Genomic DNA, 21,416 nt, shown 5'->3' on the forward strand with positions numbered 1-21,416 from the left:
ACGTGCTTCTTTTTTTACTGTGATATACTTGTTTATTATTATTATTATTATTATTATTATTATTATTATTATTATTATTATTATTATTATTATTATTATTATTATTATTATGTACATTAAAAAATAACAGGCCAAATTATTGCCATAACATAATAGAAGTATGGAAGTTTATCATTCTTCTCTAATGGAGGAAACAAAATTCTTTTTAATAGTTTATTTAATGTTTAGTAGAATAAAAATAAATTTTATTAGAATAAATTTTAGTACGAGTTTAATATTTTTATTCATCATAAAATATTTATAGAATTACTCGTAGATAAATTTTGGAAAAAGGAAAAAAACCATAATTTTTAATTTTATTTTTAAATAAACTTTATTTTTAATTTTAAAATAAATTTTATTTTTATTTTTTAATAATATTAATTTTTTACCATATATAATATTCAATTATTTTTTAATCATATATAAATAAACTACTCTTAGTAAGACTTTTTTGTGTTATTCAATTATCTTTTTTAAAAAATAATTAATTATTAAAATAATTAAATTTTTCACAATAAAAATAATAAAAATATTATGAACGAAAAAAATTAACCATCCTAATAATTTTTTGTATTTTTATTCATATTTTAATTATAAACATAAATATAATTTAATTATATTATTTATGAAATGTGACTATAGATGTAGATAAAATTTAGTTATATTACTTATATATAGTTTCATTGTATTGTATTGCTTATAAAGTTAGATTATAATCATGACAATAGAATTGTTCTTGTATTTTTATATGTGTGACTAATTGGTGGTGTTAAAACATTACTCTTAATTATAAATAAGGTTTATAATTTAAAAAATCAAAGACTCAATTAAAAAGATACCAAAAAAATGATATTAAAATATTCTAACTCTTTAAAATAAAAATATTCGAAATTCAATTAAAAATTATTTAAAATTTAATCTCAATAAAAATTTATATTCAATGTGTTTTGTATTAAATATTTTTAATAACCTATTATATCATATTGGTTGAAATTAGTTTTTATAATGTTAATTTTTTAATAACACTTTATTAGAAAAAAACCATCTTTTCAGAATTTTTTAAAAACTAATTAATATTATATATATTTTGTTACATTACATCTTGTTATAAAAAAATTTATTTATTTCTAATGCTTATATTAAAAATAAAAACAAAATTTAAATTACTAAATTTTAATCTATAATATAATAATAATATAGTAATTGTTTTATATATTATACGAATAAAAATTAATTATTTTTTTATTTATAAAAATTTTAAAAGCTTATTTTATATATATATATATATATATATATATATATTTTGATGAATGTGATATATTTTTTTATGTAAATAATCTTTTAAAAAAATCTAATAGTTAATCTATTACATTTTTTTGTTTTAGTCCAAATTAAATATTTTTTATTATTTTTAGAAAAAAAATCTTTTGAGAAATTTAATAATATATGATGAGGAACACCGAATAAATTATACAGAAACCAATTAAAATACAACATGGAAACATCTTTAAAAAAAGACGTTTTAAGCATCTTTATCTGAGTGACCTCCTTATTTTTATACTAGAGGAGTGCTAGGGGCAACAACTTTTGTGATTTATAACCATCAAATAGACATCAATGATGATTTAATGGTGTGAGATTAGTGTGAGATTTCAGCTAATGGTTCACTTTTCTTTGTTGATTATGCCAGAATTTAATAAAATTGCTCCCCTAGACTTTCCCTTTATACTATTAGGATATAGGATTTAGAATTTAGATTTTATAAAATTGTTGATCAAGTGTTGAAAAAATAAATAAATTTTATTAGATACATAATATTGTTTTTCTTACAATATAAGCAAGGATTTGTTTGATACTAAAAATGATTGTTTATCTTGTTTTATAGCTTGATTATGGCTTTTCATAATGGGATTTTTTGTTGAAGAATGAAAAATTTTACTAGATTTGTTGATTTTTCTTTATTAAAATTTTTTTATCATGGGCTTTTTCTTTATTAAAAAATAAACATTCACTCTTCATCCAAAATTTACCCAGCATCATGGCATTATAGCCTTCCATAACATCTAACGAGATGACTTCACTTGAAATTATGACGGATAGTTAGCTATTGCCTATTGAAAATTGGAATAACCAAACGTCGTTGTTTTCTATGGCAAGTAGGTTGGTGAATTCAAATTTTTTAGTTTTTTATCCGAAGTTTATTGAGTTAATAGTAAAATTTATCTCTAAAAAATTGTCCATTCTTTAAATTAATTCTCAAAAAATTTTTTTTAATCATATTAATTTTTAAAGGATAACATAAGTTAAATTCGTCATTTCGTTAGTTAAATGATAACGGTTGATGACGTGTCACGTTAAGTGTCACATGATGTAATGACGTGGTAGATTAATGCCACGTGTTATAATATGACTGGTTGACGTGTCAGGTCAGTAACACCTAGCATTCCACGTCACTTGACGTGTAAAAAAATTATTTATAATCAAAATAGACCTTGAAAGTTTAGACGTAAGTCATTTTCATCTTTAAAATTTTAAAAATTAATCAAATTATAGTTCTTATATATTTTTTTTATTTTTTTTATAATATTAAATTTGAAGTATTTTTAATAGTACTAATTTTAATATTATTTCTTAGTAAATAAAATTTTCTTTACATAAAATAATAAAAATAATTTCAATTATTATAAAATTATTTTATCATTTGTATTTTAATTTTTATATTTTCAAATTGTAATTTTTTATAGCAAAATTTTTTATTTAAACGAATTTATTAAATTATTGTTGATTATATATTTAAAAATTTAATATTTTAAATCTTACTATATAATATAATATTTATTTTAAAATTTAAATCTTTTAAATTTTTAAAATTATAATTTTATTATTATTTAATATATACTGTAGAATTCAATAATTAAAAAATTGATTTGTGTGATCCCTTGTTAAATTTTAATATTTTAATATATATATTTTTTAAAATAACTACTATATTCATAGAGTGAGATATAAAAGATTAAAATATTTAAAATAACTATTATATTTATTTAGTGAAATTTAAAATATAGTTTTAATATTTTTGATTTTACTAAATAAATATAATATTTTGGATTTTACTAAATAAATATAGTAGTTATTTTAAATATTTTTATCTTTTATATTTTACTATATAGTAGTTATTTTAAAATATTAAAAAATTAGAATTTTAATATTTTAAATTTTATTAAATAAATATAATAGTTATTTTAAATATTTTAGTCTTTTATATCTCACTAAATAAATATAGTAGTTATTTTAAAAAAATTATAAGTTTAAAATATTAAATTTTTAAATATATAATTAACAATAATTTGATAAACTCGTTTAAATAAAAAAATGTCATTATAAAAAATTATAATTTGAAAATATAAAATTTAAAATACAAATAATAAAATAATTTTATAATAATTTAATTATTTTTATTATTTTATGTAAAAAAATTTTATTTATTAAGGTCTAAAAAATAATATTAAAATTAGTACTATTAAAAAATACTTCAAATTTAATATTATGAAAAAAATAAAAGAAATTTATACGAGAACTAATTAGATTAATTTTTAAAATTTTAAAGATAAAAATTACTTATGTCTAAACTTTTAGGGATTATTTTAATTATAAATAATTTTTTAACACGTCAAGTAACACGTGGCATATTAGGTGTCACCGACTTGATACGTCAACCAATCATCTTATAACACGTGACATTAACCTATCACGTCATCATGCCACGTGTTACTTAATTGATATGTCATCACGCTATTATCATCTAACTAACGGAAGGACCAATTTGACTGATGTTTTATTTTTTAAGGACTAATATGATTAAAAAAATCTTTTAAAGACTAATTTAAAGAATAGATGATGTTTAAGAGACGAATTTAATTATTAACTCGAAGTTTATTTATATGATTTGAATACGTTTAAATGGAGGGCAATGCTACGGTGATAAAAGAAAAAATTTTCCTTTCATACTGAAGCAACGTGGAGTAGATGGTTATTGGACGCGTGTAAAGATGTTTCTTAAGAAACAACAAATCTGACCGAAGCAGAGACAGCAGGTTTTAACATGTAAAAGTGATTAATAAGATAAGTACTACATTATGTTAATTAATGTGGTTAAATATTTGGGCCATTTTTATTTCAAGCCGAATAAAATTTTTTGAAGCTGGGTTAATCATTCAAGAAGAATAGATTGGGATGCTGTATCCCTCTCTGGGCTTAGTCCCAATAATAATAATAATAATAATAATAATAATAATAATAATAATAATAATAATAATAATAATAATAATAATAATAATATATTATTATTATTATTATTATTATTATTATTATTATTATTATTATTATTATGTGAAAGAAGTGTTGGAGCCTTTGAGGAACTAGGGTAATCCAGGTGTGTCTTGTGTTGTGCGTTACATTTTGCTTAATCAAATGCATATCCTAAGGGATTTTTTTTTAAAATAAAAAAAGTATTTTTTTTCAACATGATTTCTGAATTTTAATTTTTTAAATACGATTTTTTTTTGCATTTAAGTAAGTTCGCCGAACCCCGACAAACTTTATAAAAATTAGCATGTTTACCTAATCTCCGACAAACTCTATAAATTTTATATAGTTCGCCTAACTCCGCGGCGAACTCTATTTTAAGTTTTTTCAATTCCGCTTTTTAATCCATTATCACTATCTCTAGATAATATATAAATCTATAAACAGCATATAAGAATATACAAAAATACATGTACAACAAGCATAACTTCTTCAAGGATTTTTTAATTATAAATTAAAAAATTAACTTATACTTAACAATAGCAACTATTGTTATCGTCTCTAAAAATATGTAGATACTTTTTTATCATTCCTAGTTGGTTTAATAAACATCTACTTACATTTTAATTGAAACAATTCTTTTTTTAAATCAAAGTTATCATTTTCTAATTTTTTAAATTCTTAAATCTTATCAATTTTCAAATTATCAAAATTAGACTGACTCTAAACAACATTCTAAATTCTAATTATAATTTTTCAGACTAAATTTTTTTTGTTACATATTTTTTTCTTTTTTTTTTTAGAATTGGCTTATATATTTTCCTTTCTAAATTAACCAATCACTAGCAACTACCATTGTATTTTTGTTTTCTACTTTTATAATTATCAATCTTTTTGACCAAAACTTTTTTTTCTCTATCCAACTCACAAAAACTTTAACTCATAATTTTAACTACCGAAAAACCGAACCAAAAAACCCCTCCCACATCATAACAAAATCCATATGCTCGGTCTACACCAAAAATCTCAACATTATAATCATCATCATTTGGGATGAATAACTCTAACCACATAAATCTCCTTCTCTACACGGACTGCATATCTTCTGACTCTACACAATCTATATCTCTATTTCAAAAATAACATTATATATTTCGCAAATATAGCTCCTCCACGTCGTTTCAGCAGCTGAAGAAGAATAACCTCTTCATCATGGTAGCATTGGCCTTAAATGAATATCATATTTTATCGTATTGCTATGGTATCATGAGCTTTTTTTTTCTGGCAGGTGCTGAAGAGACACGGTGTAGAGTAAATTTTAGGCGTGTTAATGTTGATTGGACATGTATATGCAGATTGAAATGGCTTAACTACGTTAGATTAATTTTCTGTTAATGATGATATTTATCGTGTTGGGCACTTTTGTTATCCGTGACTGTTTTTTGGGACTAAAACCCCAAAGTGGTCCTTGAGATTGGGCGAGTTACTCATACTTGTCCTTGACTTTCAAAATTTCCTAACAGTATCCCTGACATTCAGCTCCGGGACCCATAGTTGCCCTTCAACCCTTTCCGGCGCCAAGTCAGCAAATGGAGGGATGATCTGGCACCTCCAATGCCACGCTGGAGCCAGCAACGGCTAGTTGATGTGGCAAATCTGAATTTTGTACCCAATCTGGTCCCTAGTCCCATTAAAACCCTAAAAGCTAAGATCATCCTCTTCATCGCCTGAGCTTCAAACTGCTGCTGCTGATTCCTTCTCAGATCATCCTCTTCATCGCCTCCAGCTCCAGGTAATAACACATACAGATCATATGCCTTCCATTTCGATCTGCCATTTCTCTGTTTCCTGATTGCTAGCTGCTGCTACCATAATACGAATGTAACTTGGCTAAATTTCAGTTTCCTCTAAAACTGTAATCACTCAATACTCAAGACTATAAGCTGCCGCTGCTTTTGTCAGTTTGCAATTGTTTGATGTAGCATTGCATTGTGTTACTTACTGTAGACATGTGCTGCAAATGCAAATGAAAAAGGTGACAAGGCTTCCTTGATTCCTCACTCCAGACGGCCTGCACTCCCCTCTCTGCAAATACCCCCATGGTCATTAGATGCCGCATTATCTTCTTTCGCAAAGACGGATGGTCCTTCCACATCCACCTACTTCAAGGACACTCTCTCTTAATGGTAAAGGTTCATTCTCTCCATTGGCAAAGGTTGCCCACTCATTACCGGTTACTCCAATCGCATCTTTGGGTCAACAAAATGTACATGGCAGACATCTGGGGTGTGCTTCTGATTTAAATGTATGTCTCTTTTCTTCAATCAAGGCAACTGTTTTCATACAACGCTTGCTAAAATTTTTTACATTTTGTATGTTAAACTGGTATATGATTTTAAACTACACTATTTAGTCCAAGATGTCTTGAAACTTGCATATATTGAAGAATAGATTGTTTATCAAACTTGCCTTTAGTTCATTGGCTATCGAATTACTGTTAGAATTTGGAACTCCAAACTTGATAGCAAGTTTTGTAATAAGACTCTTCGCCCACAACTTTAGGATAGCAGAAGCTAAGCCAAGTCTTCTGTTCCTTCCTTGATAGTTCATATTAAACACACAAAATGATTTAATTGACTTTATGCACAAAGGGATAACCATGAAAGTTGTTCTGAATATACCAAGGACAAAATGGACTGGCAAAAGGTTTAGCAAGCTTCCTGAAGTATGTTAATCCTTAATCAGTGTCCCTGTCATGCAATAATTCACTGCAATTCACTTCTTGAATACAAGTTAATGCAGAATTGTTATGGTTACTATTCCTGCTTGGCATGTCACTAGAAGTTCTCCAAAGAAATTGTAAAATACTAAAATATGCTGATGGCTGATGCTAGTTTCCTTTTTCATTATCTTATTACTTTTATATTATCAATGAGCAAACAATAAAGAAGAGCAGGAATAAGATACCACAATAAGAAATTCATGTGAATTTCCCAATCAGACAATAATAATAAGCTGCTTATAAAAGAAATCTTACTCTAAGGGATCTGAGTGTATGTGTTTAGTTAACTTTGCAAAATGAATGAGATAATTAATCAAGATTAAAGGGATAATACAAGACACCAAATTTCAAAGAAAAGGGGAGTAATTTGAGACTCATAAACGTATTGTAAAGTTTAGTTGACTTATATAAAGAGTAGACGTGTAGATTAAATTGGAAGGCATATGATCTGTATGTGTTATTACCTGGAGTTGGAGGCGATGAAGAGGATGATCTGAGAAGGAATCAGCAGCAGCAATTTGAAACTCAGGCGATGAAGAGGATGATCTTAACTTTTAGGGTTTTAATGGGACCAGGGACCAGATTGGGTACAAAATTCAGATTTGCCACATCAGCTAGCCGTTGCTGGCTCCAGCGTGGCATTGGAGGTGCCAGATCATCCCTCCGTTTGCTAACTTGGCGCCGGAAAGAGTTGAAGGGCAACTATGGGTCCCGGAGCTAAATGTCAGGGATACTGTTAGGAAATTTTAAAAGTCAAAGACAAGTATGAGTAACTCGCCCAATCTCAAGGACCACTTTGGGGTTTTAGTCGTTTTTTGGTGCAATAATGGGACTGGAGCAATTTCAGTAAAAATTTAAATTTAAATAATAATAATAATAATAATAATAATAATAATAATAATAATAATAATATGAATTGGGTTCAACGCTCATTGGAAATTGGCATATTGGCATGTGTTCACTGCCTACATTGTTTGAACATAAACAATTATTTTTCCAAAAGAGTGATAAAGTTTTATTTCGATAGTCCAGTTGAAAAAACAGCTTATTTAGGTTTTTTGAAAAAAAGAGCTTAAATAATAATTAAAAAAATAATAAAGTTTTAATTTTTTTGATTTGTAGATATTTAAATTTTTTATTTTTTTTAATTTAAATATATTAATTTCTTATATTTATTTGGGTTTGTTAGATTTAATGGAAAAATTAAATATAACTCCTATTGTACTAATTTGGTTGATACAGATGCACATGAAAGAAGATTTTTAAAATGAGACAAATTAAATTCAAAGATCGATGTGTCCAAATTTTAAAGAGATTAGGAAATTAAATATATTTTAAATTTTTAGAAACTTAAATATTCTGTGGACCAAAAATTTAGAGATTGATTTGTCATTTTTTCATACTAAATACTTATATTAAAAGTAGCTTATAAATAAGTTATTTTGTATTTGATTTTTTAGTGTTAAAATGGCTTATTTCAAAAGAAGAGTAATAAAAAAATTTATTATAAGAGAAGTCATTTTTTTTTAACTTTTTCATACGCACTTAAATAACTTTTTAAAAAATTATAATTTGATTTTAAAAATTACACCAAATATCAAAGTATAACTTTTCATAAGTTAAAAATAAAAAAAAGGACAATTTACCCAAATAAATAAAATAGGTGAAAGTTTTACTGAAATACACAAAACAGATATTCCTTATTTGATTGTGCATTTTCACACTTCTATGTAAACCGTGGCAAGCTACCACGGTTTCTAGTTTCAACATAAACCGTGGCAGCTAGCAACGGATTATGTGTTGTGTGGTTTGTGTGTAAACCGTGGCAAGTTCCAATGGTTTACGAAGGGAGAATGCGAGGCATAAACCGTGGCAGGCTCCCATGGTTTATGAAGGAGAAATTTTGCTCACAGTGTGCAGTCTAAGTGATGTGTTATCTGCTATGTATTTGATAGTTTAAGCGGTTTGAGATTCTATGATATACATTATTTCCGTCACAGTTATCATGCGCAGTCTAAATGATACCACATTGATGCAATCAAACATCTAAAATAAATGAATTTTATTCATATGAAATTAATGCAGAAAATCAACATGGTGACATTCATAGACTTAACCAACCATACATAACTCAACTGAACAGTTCATAAAACAAGTAAAACAACAAGGTAATGACATCTACACATCCCCCCGGTAGTATGTCTTCGCTGGTCACAGTTCCTCCGCGTATGCCCAGCCTGACGGCATAGCCCACAGCGCTTCGGCTGGTTCTGCAGAGACTGATCCATACTACCACGGATCCTGGTTGCCCTTGGATAACCTTCCTTTGCACGCCTCATGTTAGGATCAGGAATGATGGTTGGCCCAGCATATGGAGGCCATAGGCCTTCCGGGATAGGCGGAACAAAACCCTGCTTGTAAACGTTGAAAACTTCACTCATACGATACACCTCGTGAACATAAGACGCCCAATTAAGGCGGGAGTAGGCGCAACATGCAATGGCGTGGCAACAAGGATAATGCAGCGCGTGAAAGTGGCCACAGTCGCATCTGTGATCTTTAAGGGAAACTCTATAGCTACCCATCGAGAAGCGCCCGGTTGGTGTTGTCTCGGCCACGGTGTACTCCGATTGATGCCTGTCGTATAACGTGACAGTGAAGCACCTTGAGTCTCTTAGATTCCGATCAATTGCCTTGGCCAATGCCTGGTAAAATTCATTACCAGATCCGAGTTGTGCCTCTGCTGTTTGTCCCCGTACCACAAAAAGTTGAGCAAGCCTCCCGTAAGTTGACTGAACTAACGATGTGACCGGGAGGTTTCGAGTTCCCTTTAGCACCGAGTTCTCACATTCACTGATGTTGGTTGTCATGTGCCCGAACCGTCTATCACTATCCTCATGTTGGGTCCATTTGTCGTACTCCATCCGATTGGCCCATTCACATATTGCTGGATTCTCAGTCCGCATGATGTCAAACCAGTAATAAAACTCTGCTTCAGTCTTTGCATAGGCAGCATTCACTAACATCCTCCTTGAATCTTTACCTTTGAAAGTTAGGGCAAAATTTGCAGCCACATGCTGAATACAGTATGCTCGGAAAGCACGTGGAGGCAGCCACCCAGTCTCAGGTGCCTCAAGCGCTGCCTTGATCCCGTTATGCCTGTCAGAGATTACAAGGATACCCTCCTGAGGAGTCACATTCTCTCGTAGGTTGGACAAGAAGAATGACCACGACTCTGCATTTTCTCCTTCCACAAGGGCGAACGCAATGGAGAGGATGTTGGAGTCCCCATCCTGCGTTATCGCCAATAGCAGTGTCCCTCCATACTTGCTATACAAGTGGGTACCGTCAATACTGACGAGGGGCTTGCATTGACAGAATGCCTCGATACAGGGTGGGAATGTCCAGAATAATCGGTGAAAGTACACCGTCGACTCATCAACCTCACCACGAAGCCGAACAGGAGAGGTCTTCAACACGGTTATTGTTCCGGCCATTGTTGACTATACTCCTAGCATCCAACGTGGCAACTCCGCGTACGACTCTTCCCAATCTCCATATATTTGTGCCACTGGCTTCTGCTTCGCCATCCAAACCTTCCTGTAACTAGGCCTGAAACCATAATCGGCTTCTGTAGCTTGTTGCAGTACCTTTACCGTAACTGCAGCATCTGCCCTAACCAACGAAAGAATCCTCGCACAGATGACGTGGTAATCCAGCTGACGGTGATCACTGGAAATAGAGGTTGCCAAGAATGTGTGTGGCCCGTTGTACCTTCTAACCTCCCAAGTGCCCTTTCGTGCACGCAGCGCAACGCGAATCAACCAAGTACAACCCTTGCCGAATTGCTTGCATTTTTCATGATACTTCAGATGATCTGATTCGATGACTCTGTACTCAACACCTCACCGGATGCTATAGTCCTTCACACTCAGCACAGCCTCATCTTTATTCTGGAAAGATTGCCCAATCTGAAATTCTGTAGAAGAGCCCCCGACCGTGTTACCACCATCCTCCTGTTGACCCAGAACCTCCAAGTTTAGTGTGGAGAAGTGTGGAGGGTACTGTTGAGAAGCAGAACTTGAAGGCCCATGCTGCGCATGTGGATTGGCACCTGTGTCGTCGTTGCTGTCCCCGATGATATCGACAGGCTCCTGGTCAGAGTCATCGTCACACATTGCATTCTCTACTCTATCAGGTTCACCAAAGCCTTCCATATAAGGTAACTGGCAACCACCGGGGCCCACGACATCAGGCAGCTCAAAGATTCCTGCATTCTCCAACTGTACAGAACCAACAACAATTGTTCGCTCTAAATCAGCCGCGAACGTAGGGGAACCCACCGGCGGAAGATACGGTCTGACCGCAGGCATCGAACTAGACGCACCTCCCGCGGCAGTCGAGCTATGAAATGGAGCTGATGCCCCAGAACTATCGACACCAACCTCCAACTTCGCAAACAACTCGTGAATTCGGATCTCTGGAAAACTCCTAACACAATGGAACAAAACCTTAATATCTTCATCAGCCGCTAGCACAAAGGTATCATACTGAACACCGGTCGAGACAACTGCGATGGGAATCTTGTAGAATAACTTCTTCACCCACTTCGTACCAAAGACGCCAAGCTTCTGCAAGATGCTGTTCTTTAGATCTGACAAAGTGCTTGACGAATTGATGAACACACTCAGTGGTTCTTTGTCAGTGAACTTCACACCATAGCTTTTGCTTTTTTTAATTTTTCCAGAGCAATGCACTAAGGCAAGAACACTCTCCTCCTCACTTGCCATTGTGAGAATGATCTCTTATGCAAGTAGAATTTATCTAATCACATATATATAGAATTTCGGTGTTCCTAAACCGTTGTAACCTACAACGGTTTATGATCAAAATTTCTCCTTCATAAACCGTGGGAGCCTGCCACGGTTTATGCCTCGCATTCTCCCTTCGTAAACCGTTGGAGCTTGCCACGGTTTACACACAAACCACACAACACATAATCCGTTGCTAGCTGCCACGGTTTATGTTAAAATTGAAAACCGTGGTAGCTTGCCACGGTTTATATAGAAGTGTGAAAATGCACAATCAGGTAAGGAATATCTGTTTTGTGTATTTGAGTAAAGCTTTCACCTATTTTATTTATTTGGGTAAATTGCCCTAAAAAAAATTTATTTATGAACCTCTCTAAAGTAACTTATCCATTATTTGTTTTTCTTTGTTATCCTTATTTTGTCGCAAATAACTGTTCTGGTCAAATTTAGTAAAATAATTTTAAAAGATATTATTGACAAAATAATATTTGAATGATTTAAAAATATGATAAAAATAACTAAGTAATATTATATTTTTTACAAATGATGAAAAATTATAAAAATATTATTTTTACACTAAAATTAGTTACTAAAATCAGTCACCAATGTATTTGTGTATAAATAGGGCAATTTACTGATTTAAATAAAATGGTCGAAACCTTTACCTAAATGTGCAAAACGGATTGTTGTTACGTACATGTGCAAAAGCCCAATTCTATGTAATCCGTGGCAACCCACCACGGTTTCTGAAATGTGCATAAACCGTGGCAGGTCCCAGCGGTTTACGAAGGAGGCGTGGCATGCATAAACCGTGGTAAGTCACCACGGTTTATGATGAAACTGAACTGGTCATAAACCCTTGCGGGTTATAACGGTTTATGTGGGTTCAATTATGGCCAGAAAACCTTGTAGGTTCCCACGGTTTACAATGACGGGAACTCTATATATATGTGGGTGATTCAAGCTCCATAAGAGATCATTCTCACAATGGCTAGTGAGGAAGAGAGTTTTCTTGCCTTAGTGCATTGCTCTGGGAAAAAAAAAAAAAAAAAGCAAAAGCCAAGGTGTGAAGTTTACCGACAGAGAACCACTGAGTATTTTTATCCGTTCGTCGATGAGTTTGTCAGATTTGAAGAACATCATCTTGGAGAAGCTTGGCATGTTGGGTAGCAAGTGGGTGAAGAAACTATTCTACAAGATTCCCATGGCGGTTATCTCGACCGGTGTTCAGTATGAAACCTTTGCGGTTAAGGCTGATGAAGATATTAAGGTTTTGTTCTACTGTGTAAGGAGTTTTCCGGAGATCAGAATCCATGAGTTATTCGCGAAGTTGGAGGTTGGTGTCGATAGTTCTAGGGCATCCGCTCCAGTTCCTAGCCCAATTGCCGCGGGTGGTGCATCTAGTTCGATGCCTGCGGTCAGACTGTATCTTCCGCCGGTTCAATCACCTTTATTTGCGGCTGATTTAGACCGAACGGAGGTTGTTGGTTCTGTACCTTTGGAGAATGCAGCAGTCATTGAGCCTCCCCACGTTGTGGGCACCGGTGGTGGCCTGGTAACTTATATCGAAGACTTTGGTGGACCTGATCAATGCAATGCGTGACGATGACTCTGACCAGGAGCCTGTTGATATCGTTGGTGACAGCGACGATGACACACGTGGCGATCCACATGCGCAGCATCGGCCTTCAAGTTCTGGTTCTTATCAGTACCCTCCACACTTCTCCACACTAAACTTGGATGCTTTTGGTCAACAAGAAGATGGTGGTAACACATTGAGGGGATCTTCTACAGAATTTCAGATTGGGCAATCATTCCAGAGTAAAGATGAAGCTGTGCTGAGTGTCAAGGACTATAGAATTCGGCGAGGTGTTGAGTACAGAGTCATCGAATCAGATCATTTGAAGTATCATGGAAAATGCAAAGAATTCGGCAAGGGTTGTACTTGGTTGATTCGTGTAGCCCTTCGTGCACGAAAGGGCACTTGGGAGGTTAGGAGGTACAACGGGCCACACACATGCCTCGGAACTTCTATTTCAAGTGATCACCGTCAGTTGGATTACCACGTTATCTGTGCGAGGATTCTTCCTATGGTTAGGGCAGATGCTGCGGTTACGGTAAAGGTACTTCAACAAGCGACAGAAGCTGATTACGGTTTCAGGCCTAGTTACAGGAAGGTTTGGATGGCTAAGCAGAAGGCAGTGGTACAAATATTTGGAGATTGGGAAGAGTCTTACGCGGAGTTGCCACGTTGGATGCTAGGGGTCCAGGCGACAATGCCGGGAACAATCACAGTGCTGAAGACGTCTCCTGTTCGGATTGGTGGTGGGGTTGATGAGTCCACGGTATACTTTCACCGGCTTTTCTGGACATTTCCACCCTGTATCGAGGCATTCCGGCATTGCAAGCCCCTTGTCAGTATTGATGGTACCCACTTGTATGGGAAGTATGCAGGGATGCTGCTGTTGGCGATAGCTCAGGACGGGAACTCGAACATCCTCCCGATAGCATTTGCCCTTGTGAAGGGCGAAAATGCAGAGTCGTGGTCATTCTTCTTGTCCAATCTCCGAGAGCATGTGACTCCTCAGGAGGGTATCCTTGTTATCTCTGACAGGCATAATGGGATCAAGGCAGCGCTTGAGGCACCTGAGACTGGGTGGCTGCCTCCTCGGGCTTTTCGGGCCTACTGTATTAGGCATGTGGCTGCGAATTTTGCCCTAACGTTCAAAGGTAAGGACTCAAGGAGGATGTTGGTGAATGCTGCCTACGCAAAGACTGAGGCTGAGTTTTACTACTGGTTTGACATCATGCAGACTGAAAATCCAGCAATGTGTGATTGGGCCAACCGGATGGAGTATGACAAATGGACCCAACATGAGGATGCTGGTCGACGGTTCGGGCACATGACCACAAACATCAGTGAATGTGTGAACTCCGTGCTAAAGGGAACTCGCAACCTGCCGGTCACATCGTTGGTTAAGTCAACCTACGGGAGGCTTGCTCAGCTATTTGTGGTACGGGGACATACAGCAGAGGCACAACTCAGATCTGGACATGAATTCTGTCAGGCATTGGTCAAGGCTATTGATCGGAACCTAAGAGACTCTAGGTGCTTCACTGTGACATTATACGACAGGCATCTGTCCGAGTACACCGTCGCGGAGACAACACCAACCGGGAGCTTCTCGCTGGGTAGCTATGGAGTTTTCCTTAAGGATCACCGATGCGACTGTGGCCACTTTCAGGCGCTGCATTATCCTTGTTGCCACGCCATTGCTTGTTGCGCCTACTCCCGGCTTAACTGGGCGTCATATGTTCACGAGGTGTATCGTATGAGTGAGGTGTTCAACGTTTACAAGCAGGGGTTTCTCCCACCTATCCCTGAAGGACTATGGCCTCCATATGCTGGGCCTACCATCATCCCTGACCCTAATATGTAGCGTGCAAAGGAAGGTCGTCCAAAAGCAACCAGGATCCGTGGCAGTATGGATCAGTCTCAGGAGAACCAGCCGAAGCATTGTGGGCTATGCCGTCAGCCTGGGCATACGCGGAGGAACTGTCACCAGCGAAGACAGAGTGGTGGAGGGGATGCGTAGATCTCATGTCGTGTAAAATGCCGTCTATGCTATTTCAGTTGTTTCAGGGTCTAGATAATCTTAGTAATGTATGGTTGGTTAAGTCTGTGTCTGTCAACATGTTTCTTTAATGCAAAAATTTCAGATGAATAAATTCTTGTTATTTTACCTGTTTCATTAAACCACTTTGGTATCGTTCATATTGTGCATTATAATATAAACCTTAGAGCTACATATCAAAGAAGCTGAAACCGGTTAAACTGCTAGGTCAAAAGAAAAATAACATTTAACATAAGTCTGAAAGCCATAAATACTCACTAGCATGCTAAATACATAAACTAACAAAGTCCCTACCGGACGGGAACATATAACATAACTAATCAGAATCCTCAATGGTGTCACTGTCATTATCGTCGAATTGGCCAAGCAGGTGACCTCCGGTGCCACACAAAGGAGGACGCCTCACCCGCCTCGGTCTGGGATCTGCCACTGGTGCTGAGGGCTGTGCAGGAACCGTGCTGAAAGCAGAGGCAGGTGTCCCTCCTAACGCAAACCATGGGTCAAACGGAGATACTGCAGGCTCGTTGAGGTCAACTGCCAACTGAGCCTGAACATCGTCACTCCGTGGCTGCTGATCAGCAAACTAGGCATGCTCCTCAGGCATCTGTGGCCTATAATGGGTATCATCATCATCCCTGAGCATGTCTGCTATGTCCCTGTAGAACTCGGACTTAGTAACAGGATCATCAATGTCCATCCCGACAGCAGCGGTAGTAAACTCAGCAAAGGCATGTGGGGTCACGTTCCCAAACAGCTAAGAGCTAGTACCCACGTCGAACGTCGGCTGATCCATAGCTGATGCTGATCCAACTACCTCCTCACCGGGCACGTGATGAGTGCCGTCACCCTGCTCGGATGGTCCTCTGTCACCCGCACCTCGACGGTTAGGCCGCGCAGGTGGCCGTCTGCCTCTACGTCGAGGAACACGGTAGTCCATTGCATCCCCAGGCTCATCACGTGGAACGTCCTCCTCCAAACGGTCGGCAAACTCCCTCCACTCGCGATCGGTGGTCCGGGTCCCTATACGGCGACGCCGATCGACTCGTTTGTTATCTGGTCTGTCATAAACGTGCACTCTAGGAGGTGCCTGGGATGACCCTCTGTGACGCGCCTCCTCAGTCAACACAATCGGCCTCGGATCCTGAAATGCTACATCTAGGGATAGGAACCTGTGCGCCACATGGCACCACCACTCAAGGTACTCTGCTGATGAACCGGGGTCGAGGACTCGATCGACCCATATGACTGACTGAAGCCTGTTCTCCCAAAGCTGGTGCCACTCCCATATGACTCGATCCAGTGCAAGGCGTGCGGAAACTAATCTCTGTGCCCCTGCATCGTTCCTCGGCACAAACTCAGCCCACCTACAATTTTAATTGAAATGATGTCAAAACAAACCATAACACATGCTGTTTTTACAATTTATGAACGGAAAATACTAAACCCTACCTGGAAGCAAGAGGAAACCCGAACCGGTCAAAACCAGTGGGCCTCAGAGTGGGAAACCTCCAGAAAATCCAAGACTGTAGTAGCTGTAGCGGCCCAGCCAAGTTAACGACGTTCCTGTTTGTACCACGACAAAGACACCTATACAATAAGGCCAGTGCAGCCGAGCCCCAGCTATATCTGCCCAAGTCGTCCAATGATGCCAAATAAGGCAACCAGCGAAGGTGGACCCGGTTTGCGTGCTTGTCCGCAAACAGCTGAGACGACAACAGCATCAGGATATAAGCACGTGCGTATACACGCACGGTCTCATCAGTAGCATCTGCAGGGAGAACCCGGAACCTCTCGTGGAACCATGTGTAGCACACTGTCATCTGCTTGACTTTACTCTGTGGAGGTAACTCCCCGAACAACTCCCGGAACCACACCCATGCTGGTCTACCGTGTTCCATCAGATTCTCAAACTCAGTCAGGCACCCACTAACGGGCGCACCATCAATCGGCAAACCCAGCTGATACGCGACATCCTGCAAAGTAATGGTGCACTCACCAAACGGCATGTGGAACGTGTGGGTCTCCGGATGCCACCGCTCAATAAATGCGCTAAGGAGAGACTCATCAACCCAGAACCACTGACTGTTTAGCCTAGCCAGATGATACAAGCCCGCAGTCTCCAGATACGGTATAATCCGGTCATGTAAGGGCATATTCTGCTGCATTCTAACGGCGCTAATAACCCCACTAGGCTGCAAAACGTGGGTAACAAAATCCTTTAACATACAACCATTACAAACAACACCAAACATAATTTTCGTAAAAATTATTAGAATCCCTACATTAAATTCATTAATTCTCTTATTGTGTAATAAACAATGAAGCTACGAATACTATGCACTCATGATAACAATATAAATAGAGAAAAAAAATATTTTTCAATAAAATATTAACATTTATAATAAAATATTTCACAAAAATACTATTAACCAGACTAACAAAATAAATAAGCATAATAAAATATTTTTACTAAGAATACCGATAATAATATTAACATTTACGTAGACAATATTAATAAACGCCTCACATTTTGATTTACAGTAACCATAATAATATCAATATTTATGTAAATAACATTAATGAGAATAACAATACAAATAAACATCATAAAATATTTTTACTAACAATATTCCTAATAATATCAATTGTTATATTAGTATGAATTTTAATAACAATAATAATAACAATAATAGTAACTAACCTCTTCGTCGATATATCCTGCCACGTGAGCGACGCCATTTAATCGGTACAAGCGATCTTCACCCTCCATTGGCTCCACCACCCACTCCTCCTTCACACCTCCAAAGTTTTTCCAAATCCTCTCAACACAGGAAGACCTTCCTTTTTTTGTGATGATGCAAATGATCCGTCCCAGCCTTCAGCGGATTACTTATATAGCTCCACACACATAAACCGCGGTGGGTTACCGGGTTTTATGTGTAAACCATGTTCCTCATAAACCGCTGGGACCTGCCACGGTTTATGCACGTTTCGGAAACTGTGGTGGGTTGTCACGGATTACATAGAGTAGGGTTTTTGCACATGCACGTAACAACAATCCTTTTTGCACATTTAGGTAAAGGATTCTGCCATTTTATTTAAATAAGTGAATTGCCCATATAAATATATGTGATTTAATTTATTTTTAATGTATATTTATATTCTAATATATATTTTATATTAATAACTGATTTTAGTGTACACATAGCATAATATCATAGCAAACAATTTATCCTTATTTTTTGTAAATGAAATTTCTTTTCATTCAAAGAAAGAAACTATTTCTAAGTATAAATTGTGCACTTACGTAGGTTTTTCAAATTATGCTCCGTTAGGATTTTTTTGCTTTCTTTGTGCCTTCATAGGGTTAACTCTCATCTCCATCCATACATATCTCATCTACTAAATTCCTTTTTCTTCACAATTCTCTGTAACCATCATCATATCTTATTCTTTGTCGTACTTCCTTTTTGTTTCTCTTACGATCAACATTTTCATTTAAATTCAAAAACCACTAGTCCTAAATCCAGTCCACTAATCCTTTTTGTCGTACTTCTATCCCAATTACTATTGGTTACATTCTATCTTTGTTTGGAGTTTTGATTGTAGTACATATATTATGAGTGGAGGTAGGGAGGATCAGCGCCCTTCTAATTTAGAAAATGAGAGGGATGAGGAGGAGATTATTGTGCTAGCAGAAGAGGATATATTAGAAGGGATTTTTTCTGGTCGAGCTTTTTCAATTGGAACAATGGAGAATGCTTTGTTTGCTATATGGAACAAACCGCATGGATTCAAGGCGATAGAAAAAGGCAGCAACCACTTCTAGTTTTTCTTTGAGAGGGGATCTCCATGACTATTTAAAAACTGTGTTGCATGTTCGAAAGTGGAAGCCAACTTCAAACTCAGTGGATAATCTGATTGCAACTTTTCCAGCATGATCACAAATTTTGGGATTACCGAAACAGTTCAAGACACCTGAAGTGGGCCGAAAGTTGGGAGGAAGGTTGGGCTCAATTCAGGAAGTGGATCTTTTTGAGGTCAGAGGGAAAGAATCCCGAATTGTGAAAGCCAAAGTGGAGATAAGTGGCGCAAAAGGATTCGGAATAGCTTAAAAATTGTAGGGCTAGATCATAATATGTTAGAGGTTGGAATCAGGTATGAGAGGGTTGGAATTTTCTGTACTTATTGTGCGCGACTGGGTCATGATGGGAAGCATTGTCAAAGCTTTAGTGAAGATGCTGCTAGGAATTTTTTAAAAGAAGACAGGGTCTCACTAGGGAGCTAATAGAATATTTGTACGATGTGTATAATGGGTTATTTATTTGGTCCAATATGAGTTAAAAAATAAACATTCAGGATAAAATATTACTAATTTCTTAAACACAATACATACTATCCAGAATAACCATCCGAATATTAGGGATAATAAATATTTGATATCCTACTAAATCGAACATTCCTATACTCCTATTGTACACATTGTATAGATATTCCATTAGCTCCCTATGCTTCCTCAAGAAGACATGGTTGGAGAGTGGGTAAAAGCTTCCCAGATTGGTAAGACGCTGGACAAAAAGGATGGCAGTGAGTCTTTTTCAGTTTCCAAGACAAGAGATGGGCTAGCTCAACCAAAGAGAAGGCCTACTCCAGCTTGGTTGATTGAAGATTTCTCAAACTTGAGCATGCTAGATAATAACAATAAACTGATGGAAGGAGGAACTGAGCCAAAATTGACAGATAGGGGGGAGCCTGAGGATAGTTAGGAGAATGGAAGGATTGAAGTATCAAGCAATGAGCTTCCAATAGTGCTAGCAGAAATTTTTAATACTATGAATATGAAATAGAGGATTGTTGATACGACTTCTAAATCAACTACCGGAATCAAGAAACTAAATTTGAAGCACTTAGCTAGACAGAACAATGCAACTAAATGATTGATTGCAAGGAGTAAAAAGAGGACGGAATAGAGGGAAAGAAAATGCTTACTTGTTTGAAGAAAATTTTTTTGGAAAACAATAAATTTGTTGATATATTTTGTTACCTATAATATTGTATGACAGCTCATTAGTCTTTCTATTTACTGTTTTGATCTAGGAATATTTAGATTTTTCTGTTACAAAAAGAATGGTGACAAAATTAATTCTGATGATATAAAATGTTTTAAATTTTATATTTTATTTTATATTTTACTTATTTTACTCTTTAAAATTTAAAAAATATGCCGCTTAAATTTTAAGGACAAGTGATGATGATGAGGTAAAGTTGTGAACCCATCCGTTACATCAATTAAAGACGAGTTTAAATTCCTTTAGTTTTTGCTATTTTTATTAATTTTGCTTTTGAAACATATTTACATCACTCTGAATCATAAAAATTTTAGAACAGGTGAATGAATTATTCATTTTTTATTTAATGAATGTACTTATCTTTGGATGATTATTGCTCCTTAGTGTTTATAGCTAAGAATACTTTTTATTGATGTTAAATTATTTTATTACAGGTTGCTAGACTTCATAAAATAAATAATATATGATTGATTGTGCTGCCATTTTAGTGATTTTTAAAATTTTGATTCATGTTGTGGCTTAGTTAGATCTATATCAAGAAACCTTGAATATATATGGTTGATTGTGCCTTAGGTATGGAAAAAGTTGGTGTTGATGAGGTACGTTTGAACCAGTGGCAGAGTTTGAAACAAAATTTTGGGGGTCGAAAATTTAACATAAAAATTTAATAATAATATTTATATCAAAATAAAATTTATAAATATAATTATTCTTTAAGTTTGTTACTAATAAGATAATAAATAAATAATTCTACAGATAAAAAATATAAAAT

At 35.5% G+C, this 21,416-nt stretch overlaps 2 protein-coding genes across 2 annotated transcripts; one reads left to right on the forward strand and one right to left on the reverse strand.

Moving 5' to 3' along the window:
- Positions 1-9,273: 9,273 nt before the first annotated feature.
- On the reverse strand, positions 9,274-10,626 carry LOC112727705 (uncharacterized). Its single transcript, XM_025777573.1, has one exon. It carries the CDS (start codon positions 10,624-10,626, stop codon positions 9,274-9,276), a length of 1,353 nt encoding a protein of 450 aa, XP_025633358.1.
- A 2,428-nt stretch (positions 10,627-13,054) lies between these two features.
- On the forward strand, positions 13,055-15,380 carry LOC112727713 (uncharacterized). The gene is made up of 2 exons (XM_025777583.1): positions 13,055-13,495; positions 13,560-15,380. The coding sequence occupies exons 1-2, from the start codon at positions 13,055-13,057 to the stop codon at positions 15,378-15,380; spliced, it is 2,262 nt and encodes a 753-aa protein (XP_025633368.1).
- The last annotated feature ends 6,036 nt before the right edge of the window (positions 15,381-21,416 follow it).

This window comes from Arachis hypogaea, chromosome 2 (assembly GCF_003086295.3).
Source record: "Arachis hypogaea cultivar Tifrunner chromosome 2, arahy.Tifrunner.gnm2.J5K5, whole genome shotgun sequence".
Classification (NCBI taxonomy): Eukaryota; Viridiplantae; Streptophyta; class Magnoliopsida; order Fabales; family Fabaceae; genus Arachis; species Arachis hypogaea.

Bases quoted from the DNA above. Each gene is read 5' to 3' on its own strand.
- LOC112727705 (XM_025777573.1), bottom strand. From the start codon at position 10,626: ATGGCCGGAACAATAACCGTGTTGAAGACCTCTCCTGTTCGGCTTCGT.
- LOC112727713 (XM_025777583.1), top strand. From the start codon at position 13,055: ATGAGTTTGTCAGATTTGAAGAACATCATCTTGGAGAAGCTTGGCATG. The intron at 13,496-13,559 runs GTAACTTATATC...GACTCTGACCAG, and splicing joins TGGGCACCGGTGGTGGCCTG to GAGCCTGTTGATATCGTTGG.